The following is a 20,893-nucleotide window of genomic DNA, read 5'->3' on the forward strand; positions in this document are numbered from 1 at the left end:
CAACTTTATGGAAAGACCAGGAAGAAAGTTATAAGCTAACACAAACCTCTACATTTTTAATCATGTGTTTCAAAAATCCACTCTAGGTTTGCATCTATATAACTGAGGCCTATGACAAAAATGGGTAATACTTTATTCCAGATCCTAGGAAATGTAAAGACAATGATATTAAAGGTCGCCTTAAGGGCTCTGAAAATTCAGGATGTCACCTAAGTATAAAAGGTGCTGTACCCAGATTAAAGGTAATTCTCACCTGGATAAGCCCAGATGTGCTTGAACTGGGTTTACGTTTATAAGCCACAAGCTTCCCCGCAGGCGAAAGCCCTGCATAAAAAGGCAGGCCTTTGCCTCCATGTAATCTCTCCCTCACTGAATCCAGAGCATCTGTCTGTACAGAAGAGAGATCATCCATTTTCCCAGGGGACAATGGACCATCAGGAGTCTCTGATCCAGATTTCTCAGCCATATCATCTTGGTCTTGACATGATGGCATAGAGATTTTCACACGGGAAGAATAAACAGGAGGGTTCTTCTCACCCCGGCTCTTTCGCTGAGAAGCCAACTCAATGATGAAGCTGCCCACCTTAAGTGACTGTGGCATGTTGCTATTGATGTGTTGGGACAAGATGCTCAAAATCTTGTTCCGATCCTCTTCCCAGTTGCAATCTGAGATGATTTCTATCAATTTGGTGGGCCCACCAGGTGAACTCTGATGCACATAAGAGGTAGAACAGGATTCCCCTTCATTGCAGGAAGACTTCCAACTCTTTTCTGATTAAAAAGAAGAAAAAACAAAAGGACACTTCTGCATCACAGCATTCTACACTGAACTTTGAAAGAAATGCCAGTGTTTCTCAGTCCACTCCTATGTGTCTCCTAGTGTTAACTTAATATCTAAGTTGTGAATGTAAAATCCACAATTCAAGAATTTTCCAGAAAGAATAAAGATTCCAGTGAATCTGACTACAGGAAAGTTTTCACTGTCCTGATGACCAAGCTCTACTCAGAAAAACCTGGAACTATTAGGTAAGAAAGTGCTACCTTGTAAAGCATTACCTACAATCAAAGTGAAGCTTATCTGACATATCTATGTAAGCAATATGTAGATGCTTAGAAGTGCTAAAGAATAGTAAAGAAGACAATATTCTGGTTTTAACAACAACAAAGTGCATTCTACTTGTCTAGTTTCTACTGCAATAGTTTTGAATTATTTCTGAGCTTTCATGTGATTCCTCTGTGCAGACTGAGCAACTTTGCAGTGTATTGCAATGTATTTCTATCTATGGTAACATGTTGACTAAATGTATACTTCACTAGACACCTAGGTTTCAATGGCATAGGCCAACAGTCAATGTGTTATAGGTTTGTCAAGGATGCAGGTCCTTGTGAGGTAGGGTACTCACGCTCTCAGGCAAGTTCTCTATGCAAGCAGCCTCCCTTACGCACCTCAATACACTATAAAATTATTATCATTTTTATGAGTATCAACAACATTTTAAAAAAGCTATGTTTAGTGTCAAATGTCTAAGAACAACCAAGAACAGTAACTCACTAGTTGCTAACTCTCAATACAGTAATACAAGTGGTAGCCTCTACTAGAAAAACTGGTAGTAGTTCCTCCTTCCTCCCTTCACATTTCCCCCAGTGATAATAACTATAAAGGATCTTATAGGTAGGGCTTATATTGTGGGGCAGTGGGTAATGCTACCACCTACAACACTAGCATCCCACATGGGTGTCAGTTCAAGACCTGGTAGCTCCACTTCCAATCCAGCGCCCTGCTAATATACCTGGGAAGAACATCAGAAGATAGTCCAAGTGTTTGGGCCCCTGCTATCCATTTGGGAGTTCTGGAAGAAGTTCCCAGTAATATGCCTGGTCCAGTCCTGGCTATTGCATTTTCTTGAGGAGAGAATGAGTGGATGAAAGTTCCCTCTCTTTTTCTCACCTCCTCTCTTTTACTCTGCCTTTCAAATAAATAAATAAAAATCCTTAAAAATACTGCTAACCTCCAAGGAAGTTAATGAAAATATCACTAAATGTCTCCAGTAACAATATACAATAGAATAAAATAAGAATAGGAGTGTTAAATACACCAAATGGGTATAAAATAACTTTTTGTCTCTCTTTTTTGCAGAAGTTAGAAACAGGACAGGCAGACATGTCTTTATTGCTGGTTTGGGTACTCCTCCATAATTACTATAATCCAGACCTATATAATTACTATCAAATTACAAGAAGGAATTCTCACTCTAACCTTGTGATTTATCAGAATCCTCTTCCAGGTCACAAGAAAGTTGTTTTAAGTTCTGCTGTTCATAATCAGGTTCCTAAAGAAGGGAACAACACACAAATACTTCAACTTGACATAAAATACTATCTACAGAGACCAGGACATTAAACATTAGGTTGTCACAGAAGTGATATTGACAGAAAGATTTAAAATACCAGTAACTTCACATCTGTACACTCAGGTATGCTATTCCAACATACAACTCTGGGCAAAAACATTCCATGATAATGACTGAATCATAAAAAAAATACACACATACACATATACATATAGACAGAACCTTATTCTATTAATATCTAATAAGATAAATTTCAGCTAATTAAAAAACTCACTAACATAGGAAGATGCAAATCTCAGTAACTGCAGATAACAACTTAATCAAAACAGGAGTGATTATTTAAGAAATTGCTCCAGAGTCATACAGAGTAAAATTTTCAATCATCATAAGGTAAAGATCATCTGAACAGGTACTAACAGAATTAAATGGACATTTTTGTACTAATTTTAATTCTCTGTCTTACAAGTAGAGCATACTATTCTGATATAATAATATACAACTGCTAACATCAGCAACAGAAAATTGCAAGTTAAAAAGAAATTACACAACAAATAGTTCACCTTTGCATTGTGGTTTTCAGGACTAGCATGACTTGAACTCTGCTGTGGAAACAATGGGGTTGGGGATGGGGACAGGGAAGGCTGTCTCTGTTCTTTTTTGCGCTCATAAACTCGAACTCGGGCACAAGTCATCATACTTTCGAAGTATAAGTAGATTGGATCTTTGTCCTCTTCCCGAATCTGTGAATTTCATACGACATAACATTCCATACAATGGGAATAAAAAGTCTTCTAAATAGCAAAGAAAATCTTGCTTAGTTTTTGTTGGTAATTTTGCTGATAATTCCTAATTATCAACTTCAGTATATGTATGGTCCACAAGTAAATTAATCTTGGAGCAGCTAGAAAACATCTGATTCTCTGACAGGAAATTTCAGGTCATATCAGAGCAATGCTTCTTAAGTACATCTGGTAACAGAATAACCAGTTCATCACAGATTGATACTCTGATAAAATACACTAAGTAACAGAATACGTAACAGTGAAGCTCAAGATTCCTCTAATCACTTTGCTGCAGAAATTTTTTATTTTGTATTCTCATTTTCTACATTTTCAATACAGATCAAAAACAAGTAATTCTAAATCAGCATGTTACAGACTGTACTGTGTTGCATTATCATAAAATATTCTTCAAGTTAATGGACTAGCAAGGAAAAGCACAATGAATTCAATCGCCAGAATTGCTGTACCTTCACTTATTGGTTTTCAAAGTCACATAGTAAGTTATTTCAAACTTTGAACTTTAATGCTACTATTTTATATTAAAAGTTTAAAAAAATATTTTAATAATGCTTCACTGTTAATCACTTGAGCATTTTAATTACTCAATATGTTAACACCATGAAAATAACAGTATCTTTAATAAATTTTTTTAACATGTAAAAACACCTTTCTATCATTCTGGAAGTGATTCGGTTATTTTAAGAATCAATACTATTGGGCTCGGCAGCGTGGCCTAGTGGCTAAGGTCCTCGCCTTGATCCCATATGGCCGCTGGTTCTAATCCCGGCAGCTCCACTTCCTCTCTATCTCTCCTCCTCTCAGTATATCTGACTTTGTAATAAAAATAAAATAAATCTTAAAAAAAAAAAAAAATCAATACTATTCACCTCTTCTTTAATAACATTTTTAACTTCCTTCAAATACACCGACTAAACCAGAAAGAAAACTAATTTCTTAAAGACATATTCGTTGAAGGCAGAATGATCTAACAGAATAAGAACCAAAAACGTGCCTGAAGCTCATCATCTTTACAATGAATTTTTTCAACTTGCATTTAAAAATGAAACTCCAGGCTTACCACAGGATTGGGTTTGGGAGTATATGTCCGTGCAGGTTTAATTCCAGTGAGCAGCTTGCCCTTCACAGTAGGAGGTAAAACTTCCGGCTGAGGCAACAACAATGGTTTCACAGGTTCGATAACAGAAGGCGTGGGAATATAGACCGGCTCTGGATCTACTTCACCTTCTACTTTCACCCACAATGGATAATGTCGAACAGGCTGTTCAGGCTCTGTTTCACATATAGCTTCACAAAAAGGAGGATAGATTTTTAGGTGCTTCCAGCAACTCAGAGTTACCACTGGTACGCTGCCATTCACAACAGGTAAGAACTCATTAAAACAGCAATGTACAGTAGGTTAAGCCATTGTTTGCAAAGCTGGCATCCCACATCAGAGCAGCGGTTTAAATTCCAGCTGCTTCACTTCTGATTCAACTCCTTGCCTGAAAAAGCAGTGCAAGATGGTCTGAAAGTTTGGGCCCCTGCAACCCATATGGAAGACTGAAATGGACCTGGAGCATGCTGGGCTATTTCAGGCAAATGAGGAATGAATTCCCAGTGGAAAGAATGCATCCCCTTCTTCTCCATTGCTCTCTCTGCCTTTTAAATAATACTTTGTTTTGGAACAAGACAAAACAAGGCTGAAAGTAAAACAGGCGGTGCACATAAGAGGAATTACACACGAGTCTGTATTGCATATTAACAACTACATTTTTTCAAATGGGAAGTGATGTTCTACAGTGAAAATAGCATGTAGAGACTCTAAAACACACACAAGAAAAACTACATTGTTCAAATTCACTATTTTACAAATACACATACACTGTCTTTGTGCTAATAGCATTAGGAGGAAGCAGATGATGATCCATGTTATTTGAGTCCCTGTTATCCACGTGGTGGACTCAGGTGGAGTTTCTGATTCCTGGTTTCAGACTGTGAGAAGGAACCAATAATTGGAAAACACTCTCCTCTCCCCCTCTTTAGTCTTCTTCCATTCTCTCCCATTTTGTCTTTCAAATAAATAAATCAGTCTTTAAAATACAGTCACAAAAACTCCTCAGTTCATGGTAAGCAACAGGACATATAAACAGACATGCCCCCAAAAAAGGAATTATCTTATAAACAAAAAAGATATTCTACATGATGAAATTATAATCAGCCTCTTTGAATGAGATATAAAGATAAAACACGAAGGAAAAGAATGAAGTAATATATAACATGGGTCTATATCTATGTCATATTTTATCCAAAAAGAAAATAAGCTTTTCAGAACAGAAAAAAAAGTACGTGGGCCCTTGCACCCCTGTGGGAGACCTGGAGGAAGGTCTGGTCCTTCATTTAGACTGGCCAACCTCCAGCCATTGTGTCCATTTGGGATGTCAACTGTCAAGCAGCCGATGAAAGATCTCTGTCTGGATGTCTCTCCCTCTCTCTGATTTTTCCTTTTAAATAAATACAAGAATCTTAAAAAAAAAAAAAAAAAAAAAAGCCACGGGGGCCTAGTGGCTAAAGTCCTCGTCTTGCACATGCCAGGACCCCACATGGCACCAGTTCTAACCATGGCTGCTCCACCGCCCATCCAGCTCCCTGTCTGTAGTCTGGGAAAGCAGTGGAGAATGACCCAAAGCCTCGGGACCCTGCACCCACATGGGAGACTTGGAAGAAGTTCCTGGCTCCTGGCTTCAGATGAGTTCAGCTCTGGTTGCAGCCACTTGGGGAGTAAATCAGTGGATGGAAGAACTTGCTCTCTGTCTCTTTCTCTCTGTAAATCTGACTTTCCAGTAAAAATAGTAAGCAAATCTTTAAAAAAAAAAAAAAAGAAAGAAAAGAAAAGATGCTCAGCTCTGATTTTCCCCTATTCTGTCCCCAAATCTCAAACCACTTGGTGAATGGCTTCAACCATAAGCAAAGATTTTTACTGAAAACTTCTTTCACATTTTAATTTACTTTTATTTTGACAGACAGAACAAGACCTCACCCATCCATATATCTACAACCAAGCCTAAGCCACAACAAAGATTATATTTGTTTTAATTCTCAATACTCACTGTATTCAAGCTTTTTTCTTTTCTTTTTCTCTTTCAATGGCTCTTCCTCCTCCCTCAATCCTTCTTCTTCTTCCTTTATGTCCTCTCCTACAGTATCATAAAATACTGGATCTCGGTGAGTAGCTTTCCTTTGGAAAGATTTAGTTTTGGATCCCCCTTTAACAAGCACAACTTTTCTTTTCAAACAAGTACAGCCAAACATACAGTCTGGTCGACGGCAATGAGCAGGCTGGCGCTTCTCCAGAGCTAGACTGGAACACACACAACCCAGTCGACAGAAGTCATTGTTGCACGGGGGAGCTCGTTTCTTTATGATTGTGTGGATGGGCTTAGTTTTGAGAGACGCCTAAAGTTAAAGCATAACGTTACAATTCCACTAACCATCGCCCTCCACCACTACAAGCTTACAACATACTAGTCTGCCTTCTTTTCTGACTCTGAGTACTATTCCACAAATTAATACAGATTCATAGAACATGAATGTAACCAGGGCTCTGGACAACGCCATTTCAGTGTTCAACACAAACAAGAGAACAAACATTCTCACTAATTATAAACAAAAACATAAAAAATGGATTCATTATCAATAAAAATTCTATCTAATGCTTTCTGACAGGAACATGGGTCAGACCTAGTCTGTTTCACAAAATATCACTGGTATATAGTCTGGATCATTCATTTACAAAGTAGCCATCCCATATGAGCACTTTTTGTGTCCCAGCTGCTCTACTGCCAATTCGGCTCCCTGTTAATGCAACTGAGAGAGCAGCAAAAGATGGATCAAGTCATCCTTATGGGAGATGTGGATGGAATTTCAGGCTACTATATTCAGCCTGGCCAGCAATGGCCATTGTGGTCATATAGGGAGTAAACCAGCAGACAAAAACTCTATCTCCCTCTCTCTGAAATTCCACCATTAAAACAAATAAATCTTTAAATAATAATCTATAATCCACATTTAGTCCATTTGATGATCTTTGGCTCTAGAATACAGTCCCAGATTTAAAAATGAAAAGCACAGAAATTCATTACCAACATGTGTTTCCATCACTTCACATACAAAGGCTGCGAAGACAAGCGCAGCACTAACAAAAAAAAAATGTAACTGTCAAATCTTGCAAAAAGCCAAGTTTTACACAACAGGTTTATAATTTGTTGGATCTTCTTAGATCTTGTATCTTTTCACCAGAATTTTCAAAGCTGTTTAGCAAGATCAACAAATGCACTTATATACATGTTGGGATTTTCAGAATGGCTAGCTGCCTTTACACAGGAAAGTTGTATCTCTCTTGGCTAACAGGAGGAACCCACATTTGTGTGTCTAGGTATAAAGAACAACAAATGGGAAGACAGCTCTTCAGCTGTGTGCTAATTAACTGCTGAAAATCTTCCTGTCAACCCATTCTCCTTCACCAGCATCAACCTTATTTTAGCTAACTACTCACAAATACACTTACGAAAACACACAGATACTTACTTGAGCAGTAAGCAGAGTTGTTAGAGACACGTCTGCTCGCTCTTCAGTGATATAAGTCCTTGGTTTTCCTTCCCAAAGTGCACAGTCTTCCAGATCCATTAGCTTCACCTGAGATTTAGACAAGCCTGTAGGACGAGTTCCCTGTGGCTGTGGCTGTGGCTGTTGTTGTGCATGCCGAAAACTAATTTGCTTTGAAAATACATTTTCATCTAAAGTTGGCACAACAAAGTTATTCACCTGATTTTCTGAAACAGTGCTTGAAGAATTCTTGGCAATCTTATCTCCTGGAATCACATGAGAGTGTTTCTGCCTTGGAGAAACAGGGTATGGTAAAATGGATTTATAAGACGACTTCATTCGGCCACCGAATCCTGACTGTTTGTTTTGAGATTTTCCCTTTCGAGAGGCAGGGGGAACAGAATGAGGTTTCAAAGAGTAAGAGGTAGAAGGGGAAATGGTAGATTGCTTCTTTAGCACACTGTCAAGTGTTCGCACATAAGAAGTACTCTTGGTGGGAAGCTGATACACTACAGGAGATGTGGGAGCATTGGAAGAGAAACCCATGCTTGTTTCCATCAGTTTGCCTTCATTTTCTAAGTATTCATCTAGCTTATCACTGCAAAAAGCAGAACGGTTCTTCAGTGAACCTTCTGAACTTCCACCTAGAAAAGAGACACAAGATACTAACAATATAGGACAGATGTTTATAAGTCTTTGGAAAAGTACACTAAAAAAAGACAGGAGTATTAAAGTACAAGCTATGAACCTTTAAAAATGCCCTTCACCAAAACAGAAGGGAAAACATAAAATCAAGTAAAATGACTTGAATCTCATAAACAAAATTTATCCTCTAAAATTAGTCCAAAACTATGAAATTATTTAATTTGACTTTTATAAGAAGCTAACAATAACATAAGACATCAACCTTTGACAGTTTTTAACTACAGAAACCACAAATAAGTAAAAATATAATTGTAAAAAGCAGAATTAAATCAAAATACCTCAACAGAACATGAAAGGATTATTTAAGAGACTAAGTTATCTAAAAATCAAATAAAATGCTAGGAACAAGATAAAGCCAAAACACAAAAGTCCTTAGGTTTCATTCTTTGCTTTGGGCGGCAGACACACAGATAGATACAGAGTTTTCATCTGTTGGTTCATTCCCCAAATGCCCATAACAGCAATGGACCAAAGCTGGGAACTGGGAAAAAAAAATCCAGTTAGAATCAGGAGCTGGATCCAGAAACATATTCCAAATGCTCCACTGTATTACTTAACAGGGTTCTAAACTGCTAAGCTAAGCACCTGCTGTAAACATTTAGGATCTTTTTGCTTGTTTTTCTTATTTATTTCAGAGGCGGATAAAGAAAACTCCCATTTGTTGGCTCACTCCCAAAATCTCTGCAAAAGCCAAGGGGTCAAAGTTGGGAACTCAGTTCCGCTCTCCCACACAACTGGCAGAATTCCAGTGACCTGAGCCATTACCACTGCCTCCCAGGGTGTGTAGCAGCAGCCAGTTAAAAATTCAGAAGCCAGGGCCCGGCGGCGTGGCCTAGCGGCTAAAGTCCTCGCCTTAAACATGCCAGGATCCCATATGGATCCCGATTCTAATCTCGGCGGCTCCACTTCCCATCCAGCTCCCTGCTTGTGGCCAGGGAAAGCAATCAAGGACCGCCCAAAGATTTGGGACCCTGCACCCGCATGAGACACCCAGAAGTGGTTCCTGGTTCCCGGCTTCGGACTGGCGCAGCACCGGCCGTTGCGGCTCACTTGGGGAGTGAATCATCGGACGAAAGATCTTCCTCTCTATCTCTCCTCCTCTCTGTATATCTGACTTTCCAATAAAAATAAATTAAAATTTTTTAAAAAAAAAGATTAATGAGAAAAAGTAAATGGAAGTAGGAGTTTGGCTTAGTATGGAGAATTGTTACACTCTATCAGAGTACATGGACTGCATGCTTGGGTTTGGCTTCTGAATTTTTTTTAAAAGATTTATTTATTTTTATTACAAAGTCAGATATACAGAGAGGAGGAGAGACAGAGAGGAAGATCTTCCAGCCAATGATTCACTCTCCAAGCAGCCGCAACAGCCGGAGCTTAGCCAATCCAAAGCCAGGAGCCTCTTCTAGGTCTCCCATGTGGGTGCAGGGTCCCAAGGCTTTGGGCTATCCTCAACTGCTTTCCCAGGCTACAGACAGGGAGCTGGATGGGGAGTGGGGCCACCGGGATTAGAATCGGCACCCATATGGGATTCTGGCACTTCCAAGGCGAGGACTTTAGCCGCTAGGGCACCATCCAGGCCCATTTCCATTTACTTGAAAGCTACTACCAAATATTGGTAGAGAGATGAGCATCACACTGTTATAACACCGTACAAAGATTCAATGGTTAATTAAAAAAAAAAAAAGAGCTTCATTAAATAACATAGCAATGAGAAGGAAGAGTAAGTAATAAGAAGAGTCTAAAAGCATACACAGTCAAAACACTTGAAATTAGAAAATAGGAAACAAGTAAAACTCAGCAAGGCAATGATTTCTAGTTCATTTTAAACCATGGAGAAAACAATCAAGACTTACTCTTAACCAAAATGTAGTGAAATTTTTCAGAAGATAGCTACAGTTTTAGAAAATAAGTTACCTTCACTCCTAGATGCGGAAGCACTATGAAGCTTTCCTCGCCATCCTTTGATCTTGGTAAAGTCGTTGGTCTTCCCTGTCCTAGAAACAAAGGGAAACCCAGTATCTACGAAGAAAAAGTAAAACCAATGACCAAAATTCTACCAAGCAAATGTAAAAATCACATATGAGTACTACCTACATCGATAGACAGAATATTTACCTTAAAATATTCTAAATTTATTCAACAAAAGTAGTTTTTTTAATTTATACGAAAATTAACTCAAGCTTTAAATAAGATAGACAGTGATTGACTTTAAAAATGCTATCCACTCACCAGGAGAGGCAGGGTTGGTTCCTGTAAGATTCCAAAATGGAAAACTAGTAGCTGGAGCCAAAGGCAGCTGTACTCCCAAGTATTTAAGATCAATGCTCATTGTTGGATCCACTGAACTCAATTTTAAGCCCACTATAAGAAAAAAGAACCACAAATCAAATGATCTCTCTTTTCATGTTATTAATCTTTGGCAGGGTATTCAGAAAAAGTAAGCAGGGTGAGCATTTAGACAGAGCAGCTTAGCTGCCACTTGGGAAGTTATCACCCCATACCTTAGCTATCACTTCTAACCTACTTCTAACCTAGCTTCCCTTCTAACCCAGTTTCCTGCTTATGCACACCCTGGGAGACAACAAGCAAGGGCTTAAATTCTTTTGTCCCTGTCACCAATAGAGCCTTTGGCTCTCTGCTTTGCCTGACCAATGCTGTGGGCATCTGAGAAATAAATAAGCTTGGTAAAGTTTTCTCTCTGCTGTTCAAGCTTTAAATAAATAAATAAGCAAGCAAGCAACTTGGGGTCGGCATCGTGGTGTAGCGGCAGCAGCAAAATATTAGGGCACAGGTTGAAGTCTTAGCAGTTCCACTTCTGATCCAGCTCCCTACTGATGGCCTGGGACAGCAGTGGAAGGCAGCCCAACTCCCTGGGTCCCTGCAATCACAGAAAAAGCTCCTGGCTTCAGCCTTTTCTCTCTCCACTGTTAACACCTTCTTTCAAATGAAAAAATATATGAATCATTAAAAAAAAAAAAACACCAAGCAGCCCCAAATCACTGACAAAAACATTTCAGGTTTAATCAATCTTTTTTTTTTTAAAGATTTATCTATTTTTATTACAAAGTCAGACATACACAGAGAGATAGAGAGGAAGACCTTCCGTCCTATGATTCACTCCCCAAGTGACCGCAACGGCCAATGCTGAGCTAATCTGAAGCCAGGAGCCAGGAACTTCCTCCAGGTCTCCCATACGGGTGTAGGATCCCAAAGCATTGGGCCGTCCTCGACTGCTTTTCCAGACCACAAGCAGGGGGCTGAATGGGAAACGGGGCCACCGGGATTAGAACCGGCATCCATATGGGATCCTGGCGCATTCAAGGCGAGGACTTTAACTGCTAGGCCATCGCGCCAGGCCCTAATCAATCTTTTCAAAAGATTTATTTACTTTTATTGGAAAGTCAGTTATACAGAGAGGAGGAGAAAGAAAGGAAGATCTTCCATCTGATGGTTCACTCCCCAAGCGGCCGCAATGGCTGGAGCTGAGCTGATCAAAGCCAGGAGCGTGGAACCTCCTCCAGGTCACCCATGTGGGTGCAGGGTCTCAAGGATCAGGCTCATCCCGATTGCTTTCCCAGGCCACACAGGCAAGGAGCTGGATGGGAAGTGGAGCAGCCAGTAAATAAACCAGCGCCAATACAGGATACCAGCATGTGCAAGACAAGAACTTTAGCCACTAGGCTACCGCGCTGAGTCCAATCTTTTAGAAAATGGGAAACAAATATACCTTAACAATTTTAGTATTAATTACATTAAAAAAAACATGCTACACAGTTCCCTGACTGTGACTACAATCTTAATAGCTACATGTCTGTGAATTATAAGAGAATAAATTACTTTGACACAAAATCTCCTTCTAAAAAAATTTATTTTTATTGGAGAGGAAGATTAACAGTGAGAAAGATCTTCCATCCACTGGATCATTCCCCAAATGGCTATAATGGGTGAAGCTGAGCTGATCTGAAACCTGAGGGCTAGGAGCTTCCTCTGGGTCTGCCACTTGTGTGCAGGGTTCCAAGGTTTTGGGCTGTCCTCTACCGCTTTCCCGCACCACCAACAATGAGCTGGACAGGAAAGAGAGTGACCAGGACATGAACCAGAACCTTTATGGGATGACAGTGCTGCAGGCAGATTAGCCTACTGAGCCATGATACTGGCCCCTGGATTGACTACAATCTTAATGTAAAATCTATAAAGCAAATCAAAAGTGATGGTTCACAAATAGCTTTGGGTTTATTTTAATAAACTTTTTAATTAAGCCATTTGAAAGACAGACACTAGGAGAGTGAACATGCATAGGTTTACATCTCCCATCCACTACTTCACTCACCAAATATCCACAAAAGCTGGAACTAGGCCAAGCTAAAGCCAGGAGCCAAAAATGTAACGCAAGCCACCTACAGGTAATCAGACAGGAACTCAATCACTGAGCCCACACTCACAGGGTCTGCACTAGCTGAAAGCTGGAGTCAGGAGTTTAAGAGGTGGACATCCTATCAAGGCAATCTGACACCACACACGGATGTCTTAAACACCGACTTAACCTGTGCTCCTGGCTTTGTTTCAAAGCTGTTCGTAGCCCACAAATCTAGTATTTACTGCTATCACTTGAAAACGGAAATACCACATAACTAACTCCAGCGTCAAAGGAAAAATGGGAAGACCTAAAAATATTAGACCTATTTCCTTATGTGACAACAACTCACTGTCTCTTTAGAAGAGCTATCTTTCTGGGCACAGTATAATGGCTCAAATGGCTAATCCTCCCTTTGTAAGCATTGGGATCCCATATGGGCACTGGTTAGTGTCCTGGCAGCTCCACTTCCCTTTCAGCTCCCTGTTAGTGGCCTGGGAAAGTTGTGAGGACAGCCCAAAGACTTGGGATCCTGTGCCAACATAGGAGACCCAGAAAAGGCTCCTGGGTGTTGTCTTCAGATTGGCTCAGCTCAAGCTGTTGCAGCCACTTGGGGAGTGAGCCAGCAGAGGGAAGATCTTTCTCTTTGTATCTCCTTCTCTCTGTAAATCTGACTTTCAAATAAAAATAAATAAATAAATCTTTAAAAAAAAGTTCACATTAACCAGTCTATATCACTTGTACTAAGACTGGGATCCATATACTTGAAGACCATTCGCTCACACAAGGCTCTCTCTCATTAAGTCAAAAGTTGTTCAATCAAACCATTCACTTTAGAAAATGGCGTGGGGGAGGGAAAACAGAAGCAGCATCATAATGGTAAAGCCACCACCTGCAATGCCATTATAGGCACTAGTTGCAGTCCCAGCTACTCCACTTGGAATCCAGCTGCCTAACAGACCTATACAAGCAGCAGAGGGTGGCCCTGGTTTTCTACATCCATGTGGGAGACCCAGAAAAGGCTCCTGGCTCTGGGCTGGCTCAGCTGGGACCATTACAGCCATCTGCAGAGTGAACTGGCAGATAGAAGACAACTCCTCTCCCTCCCTGCATCTCTGCCTTTCAAAGAAATAAAATAACCTTTAAAATAAAGGAAAGAAAGGGAAGGAAAGGGGAGAATATGGGGAGGGGAGGGAAGGAAAAAAACAAACAAAATGAAATCGGGGGCAGGTATCTGATGTAGCAGTTAAGCCTGGAACATGTCTTGGGACATGCATCTCCAAACTGGAGTTCCTGGTTTTGAATCCTAGCTTCATTCCCAGTTCCAGCTTCCTGGTACTGTCTACCCTGGGATCAGGTATTTGCTCAAGTGGTTGGCTCTCTGCCACCTACATGGAAAACTCAGACTGGGTTCTCAGCTACGGCTCTGGCCTGGGCGACTCCAAAGTCTCAAGCTTTGTGAGGATAAAGCAGCTGATGGGAGACAGCTGTCTTTCAAACACTTTTAAAAAAAAACTTTTTCTTTTTATAAAGTAAACTTCTATTTGACATCTTGCAATTTTTCAACTCTTAGATAAATTATCAGCTTTATAACAAACAGGCTACAGAATTCTTTGAAAAAGAAACGTGCATTAGAGTTAAAAATTCTATAAATTACTCCACAGAGCACAATAAAAATAAGGCTAATATATTATAGTGGAAGAAAAATAAACAGTGGGCAGCATTGTGGCACAGCAAGTTAAGCAACTGCCTGCAACACTGGAATCACCAGTGTGAGTCCTGGCTACTCCAACTCTGATCCAACTCACTGCTAATGTGTCTGGGAAAGCAGCAGATGATCATCCAAATGCTTGAGAAACCCTGCCTGCATGCAAGAGACCTGGAAGAAGTTCCCAGCTCTTGCCTTCAATTTGGCCCTGATCCACCCATTACAGCCATTTGGTGACTGAACCAATGAATGGAACACCTCTGTTTATCCTATTTCAAATAAATAAATAGAAAAATCTTTTTTGAAAATGAAAAATTTAAACTTAATTCATGCCAGGACATCGAACATGTAAAATAAGTACATTACTTCAGCCACACAAGAAATACACATATATTTACACATAAAACTACCAAATACATTTTTAAGTTCATGAAAACACACAACAGAAGCCAAAGTTAAAAACATGAGAAAGAGGGGCCAGTGTGGTGGTGCAGAAAGCCAATATTTTGACTCTGGTGCTGGCATCCCAAATAAATCCCAATTTGACAGCCCCAGCTGCTCCACTTCTGATCCAGCTCCCTGCTTGCGGTCTGGGAAAGCAGAGGAAAATGGCCGAGACTTTGGACGACTGTGCCCACATTGGAGACCAAAAAGAAGCTCCTGGCTCCTGGCTTTGGATCAGAACAGTTTCGTTCACTGCAACCATTTGGGGAATGAACCATTAGATTTCTCTGTGTTTCTCTCTCTAACTCTTTCAAGCTTAATAAATTCTAAAAGATAGATATGAAAAAGATTTTTAAAAAATTAAAGATGGAAAAGAGTGATTCTCCTATTGGTCCTCAGAGCAACCACGGGCAGGTACGTGATTTACGGCTAAGAACAGGCCCAATTGGGGAGGTAAGGGGACACCCTAACGGGGTTGAGGTTCCCACCAACGGGTGCGTGTGCTGGAAGGGGGGCTGCATTCTATCTAGGAAACAGTTGCAGTCACCCGAGGCACTAGTGTGGGCTGGGATTGGATGCACCAGGCCAGTTCAGACCCCAACACCATCTGGTGTCATGCAGAACCAGGGTAGATGTGGGACTGACTAGGCTGGGTCTCAACCCCCTACTGAGCCATGTGTGAGCTGTACATGGGTATGGACGAGCCATGGCTGGGCTGAAACATCCAACAACAAGAACCAGAATGGGGTGAAAGCCAGCCAGGAAAAGCCACTGTTCCTGCTAGGATAGAAGGTGAACTGAGTAGGGTTGGCTCAAGAACCCCCTGGTATGTGCAAAATCTGGCACTGGGAGGGGTTCTGATGGAGGAGCCTGGGCAACTCCTCTGGTAGGACAAAGTCCCTGCAGGTAAGCTCAAGAAGCATGAAAGGAAACAGCCCAGAATAGGCCATGGAAAGTTTCCCACTGGCATACATTTGGCATGGGTCAGGAGCAGACCAGGCTGAATCAGTTCATGTCATCCACTGGCAAATCCAAACACCACAACAGAGTGTGGGTTGAGCCGGGTTTGGTCGCGACAAAACCAGTACACATTATGGAATGCCAGGGTGAGGTTGCCTGCACTGGATTTGACTGCAGCACCCAACCAGCACACGTGAGATCCAGGAAGGGAGGGGCAGAGCTGGCAGGGGGATTAAGGGGCTGGTCCACTCGCCGGATAGCTACTCCCACTGGATAGCATGGGCTGGGATGGGGATAGACCAGACTAAGCAAGGCTGCAGCACCTGTGCGCTGCATGTGGACTAGATCAGGGAAAAGCCAGGCTGGGCTGATTATTCTTGTGGGTGCAAGCATAAATTAGAGTGGGTGAGGGATGTTTGGGCTTAGCCGCAGCATCAGCTGGCAGAAGCTGGCACTGGGGACTAATTCTGTCAAGTCAAATCACAGAACCACCTAAAGAGTGCATAAACCATGACTCAGAGAGACCTGGGAGGGAAAAAGTGGGTTCCCCTTTCTTGGGTCACTAGTCCCACGTGAGGGCATGAAAACTAGGACAGGGGCTGGGGTGGCTAGACAGAGAGGCACTCAACAACATCCGTGAGGGCTGGATGGTTGAGTTGGTTAGATGGAACTAAGCTTTAATACCCATTGACAAGTACAAGAGCCAAATGGGATGGGGGACAGACTGGTCTACTGCTACACATACTGGCAAATCAGGGTAGGGGGCGGGCCTGGTGGGGGTTATTGTGGGTCGCCCCGACTAGGCTGCAGCTCCCACTGGTTTGTGTGAGGGCCGAGTATGTGCTGGGCAGAACCAGACTGAACTGCAACACCCATTGGTTCCTGTGGAAGTTGGGGCTGAAAACAGAACCAACCCAGCAATTGAAACCACCAGCTGATCATGGTGATGGACTGTGCCGGGCCCTGTGCTTGCTAGAACATACAAGAATCTGGTCTGGGAATACCTCAAAGTTTCTTTGGAGATCTCCCCAATTGAACTGCCGGACTCAGAACCCTAACCAAGAAAAGACAGAAGACAGAACAGGTCAATCATTCAACTCAGCTATATGTTGGCAGCGAAATATGGGGCAAACGGAGACTTTATGATGGACCATATCAATCAGTGGACAACCTCATCGAGCGAAACTGGTAGCGATTCATAACGGGAGAACTATTAAAACCACTTGAGCAAATATCTCAGAGCATGCCCCACATCCGGGACTTGGGGTGGGTGGGAAACCGAGTGGGGCTTCTCCCTCAATATCCCCCTTTACCTCAGATACATGATGGAAACAATATGGACATAATAGTATTACCCACTTCCCTATACCCCCTGAACCTTTCTTTTTTTTTAACCGTAATTAACTATGTAAAGACTGTCAACAACAATACAATACAATAAAATAAAATAGAGTGATTCTGGGCTATGAGAATCAACAGAGAAAAAACACTAAGTTCTGAATATTTCTTCCATACATAAGATATCAAGATAAAAAAGATCTAGGGCCCGGCACAATAGCGTAGTGGTTAAAGTTCTTGCCTTGCACGCCCAGGATCCCATATGGTCACCAGTTCTAATCCCAGCAGCCCCACTTTCCATCCAGCTCCCTGCTTGTGCCTGGGAAAGCAGCTGAGGACGGCCCAAGGCCTTGGGACCCTGCACCCACGTGGGAGACCCGGAGGAGCTCCTGGCTCCTGGCTTTGGATTGGCTCAGCTCCAGCCATTGCAGTCACTTGGGGAGTGAATCATTGGACGGAAAATCTTCCTCTCTTTCTCTCCTCCTTTCTGTATATCCACCTTTCAATAAAAATAAATAAATATTAAAAAGAAAAGATCTAAACATATTTTTCAGTTAAAAGAATTATAAAAAAAGAAAAATGCACAGAGACATATTGTAGGAAATAAATCAAGGTTGGGAGGGATGGAGGAAAAACTGGAAAAGCTAAGGAAGAGGAGAGAGAGAGAAGAAAATGAAATAAAATCTTGGCTTGTTTCTTTTAGAGAAAATTACCCTCTTGAAGACCAGGATGTATAACTTGTTTGTGCCTCAAGGACTTCAAATCTTCTATTAAATCCTTTTCTAACTGAGAAATCCGTGCTCTGCAACCTAGTCACAGACAGACAATGATTAAGACATTACATTCTACAGAATATCAAACACTGAATATTTTACTACTAGAGGCCAAGCCTCAAATACATCTCATTTTAAATGGCATAATACCTGAGTCACTTGTGCTTGATGCCTGTAGACTACAGGGTTCTTCTGCTGTCCCATCAACAGCGTGAATGTCTAGTGCTTCCTACATATTTTAAAAAAAGAGTGTAGCACATATCACTTTATATGTAAAACGGGTTTAAAAAAAAAACAGAAGGAAAAATACCACCATGTTCACAATGATGACTGCAAATTCAACCAACAGGAACAATGCGTCTTACTTTTTCTATTTTCTAAATGTTCTATATTAACATTAATGTTATCACAAATAAAAAAGGAGCAAAAATCAATCTAATATCATACATGCAGATTTCTCAGAGCCTACATAAACATAAGTTACTAGCAACCAAGAAAAATTTTAAAGAACAGGTAGGAAAAAAATAACACTTACAATAAAGAACATCCTGTATCTGTGTAGCCAATTTAAAAACATAATAGTCTAAAAGAAAAAAACTAGCTGAGAATCCACAGAGAATAATCAAAGCAATTATATTACTATGTGAGAGAAAAGAGCTGCTGCTACTACTGATTCAAACCACCAGGAACGAGGGTTGCTGTATCTCAAAAATTAGTAAATTTTCAAATATTTTTATTTCTTTTTAAAGCCTGTAATGATGAAAATTCCAGTAAGACTCAGAAGTTAAAAAACAAAACCAGCTAGGGGCTGGCACCATGGCATAGTAGGCTAAGCTTTCACCTACGACACTGCCATTCCATATGGGTGCTAGTTTGTGCCCAGCTATGCCACCTCCCATCCAGCTCCATGCTTATGGCCTGGGAAAACAGCACAGAATGGCTCAAGTCCATGAGCTCCTGCACCCATGTAGGAGACCCAGAAGAAACTCCTGGCTCCTGGCTTCAGATGAGGTAAGCTCTGGCCACTGCAGCCATTTGGAGCGTGAACCCAGCAGGTGGAATATCTTTTCTGTCACATCTTTGTAACTCCGCCTTTTAAATAAAAACAAAATCTTAAAAAAAAAAAAAAAGGCATCAAACAGCTAAATGCATGGGCATGTGACTTCACAATTAAGCTTCTAATTGGGATGTCCACATACAGGAATGCCTGGGTTCCATACCAGCCTTGGCTCTGACTTGTTTCCTGATATTGCAGACTTTGAGGAGCAGTAGTAATGACTAGTAATCGGGTTCCTGGCATCCACGAGAGACAGCTGGACAATATTTCCATCTCCCAGCCACGTTAGCCATTTGGGGAATGAATCAACTAATAGGAGCTGCCTCACTACCCCAAATAAAAAGATTCTGGGGCCAATGCGGCCGCTCAAAAAGCTAATCTGCAAACTTGCAGTGCCAGCATCCACATGGGTGCTGGTTCATATTTCAGCTGCTCCACTTCCCATTCAACTCCTGCTTGTGGACTGGGAAAGCAGTAGAGAATGGTCCAAGTACTTGGGACCCTGCACCCACGTGGGAGACCTGGAAGACTCTTGGCTCCTGGCTTCACATCTGCTCAGCTCCACCTGTTGAGCCATTTGGGGAATGAAGCAGTAGATAGCAGATCTCTTATTTCTGTTTCTACTTCTGTTTATTTGCCTTTCAAATAAAAATAAATCCTTTAAAAAAAACTTTAAGTCACATAGCCAAGTAAGGTACAAACAGGAACTGAGGTCTAAATAGACATAATTTATGTTGTTCAAACAACTATCTCAAATGGTCACTATCAACCAAATCAAACACTCTTGGAGACAATATTCTAAGCTAGTTATTATCAGTATACAATTCAAGATTGACTCATCAACTTTTAGAAAGACTGCTAAGAACTAAGATCTTACCTTTGATTCAAAGGAAACAAACAGAACACCATCCACATCTTCCAAATCAGGCTTTACATCTGGAAAGGAACTTCCAGAGCCTACTGGGATATTCTTTGTAGAACCTAAAGACCTTCCTGTGTTTTTGGGTGTTTTCCCTGTCTTAGAGAGTTTCAATTTCCGTGGCCTTCCTCTTTTTCCAGGGATATTTGGAGAGACATTCTGAGCACTTACAGCCTTTGGATTGGTTGTAATTTTAAGCATAGCTGTTCTCTTCCTGCCCAAGTCCTCTTTCACTGAAAATAAGTTCTGAGCTGAATCCTTTGAATTCTCCAATATTCCTTCTGTGTTGATGTTGTCAAATACAACAGGGTAATCCCACTTGGGCTCTTTAAGTAATGGATATTTTTGCACCACTCTGAGATCTGGTGAATGTTTCACATCATTTTCTGATTCCTTGCTTAAACAGAACCCAGTACCACCAGAATTTTCAATGTATGCAGGCAAATAATCTAATTCTGATTTATCCTTTCGAGACATGGAAAGCATGTTATCTGGCAGCTCAGAAACCTTCACTGTGTTTTTGGTGACAGCACAGGGCTCCAGATAGACTACTGGCATCTTCCCTGCCTCTAAGTTGAACATTTTAGCTTTTGCAACACCTGATGGGCTACTTGGTAGCCATTTATAAGACGGATGGTCAGCTCCCAGGTCACCAACTTTATTGTGCCTCTTCAGCTGTTTCTCTAGTATTGGGTCATCGTCACTGTTCGAGTAGACATCTGTTTCTTCATCTGTCTCTTCCTGTTTCACAGTGACCCCTTCCGGGCACTGCCCAAGTTCATAGTCATAATCATCCAGAGGCTCCTCTTTAATGACAACATTGAAGTTTCCATTTGGATCTACTGGTGAGGCAACATGGGAGCCATCATCAAAACTGTTGGCAATAAGACTGAAGAG

At 41.2% G+C, this 20,893-nt stretch overlaps 1 protein-coding gene across 27 annotated transcripts in view; it reads right to left on the minus strand.

The window, feature by feature from the left end:
* Nucleotides 1-20,893, minus strand: part of MGA (MAX dimerization protein MGA) — a 115,114-nt gene that overhangs the window by 26,547 nt on the left and 67,674 nt on the right. For 22 of the 27 annotated variants that reach the window (XM_058666026.1, XM_058666023.1, XM_058666028.1 and 19 more), the window contains exons 3-13: nucleotides 19,955-20,885; nucleotides 18,171-18,249; nucleotides 17,961-18,056; nucleotides 10,673-10,804; nucleotides 10,358-10,462; nucleotides 7,718-8,379; nucleotides 6,241-6,586; nucleotides 4,212-4,438; nucleotides 2,912-3,091; nucleotides 2,258-2,330; nucleotides 254-771 (exon numbers count right to left, since the gene is read on the minus strand). In XM_058666026.1, the coding sequence (XP_058522009.1) occupies nucleotides 254-771; nucleotides 2,258-2,330; nucleotides 2,912-3,091; nucleotides 4,212-4,438; nucleotides 6,241-6,586; nucleotides 7,718-8,379; nucleotides 10,358-10,462; nucleotides 10,673-10,804; nucleotides 17,961-18,056; nucleotides 18,171-18,249; nucleotides 19,955-20,885 (3,349 nt within the window). The remainder of the gene's footprint in view (nucleotides 1-253; nucleotides 772-2,257; nucleotides 2,331-2,911; nucleotides 3,092-4,211; nucleotides 4,439-6,240; nucleotides 6,587-7,717; nucleotides 8,380-10,357; nucleotides 10,463-10,672; nucleotides 10,805-17,960; nucleotides 18,057-18,170; nucleotides 18,250-19,954; nucleotides 20,886-20,893) is intronic. The other 5 variants (XR_009245615.1, XM_058666032.1, XM_058666033.1 and 2 more) reach the window with 2 other exon arrangements.

Source organism: Ochotona princeps, chromosome 6 (assembly GCF_030435755.1).
Source record: "Ochotona princeps isolate mOchPri1 chromosome 6, mOchPri1.hap1, whole genome shotgun sequence".
In the NCBI taxonomy this organism is placed as follows: Eukaryota; Metazoa; Chordata; class Mammalia; order Lagomorpha; family Ochotonidae; genus Ochotona; species Ochotona princeps.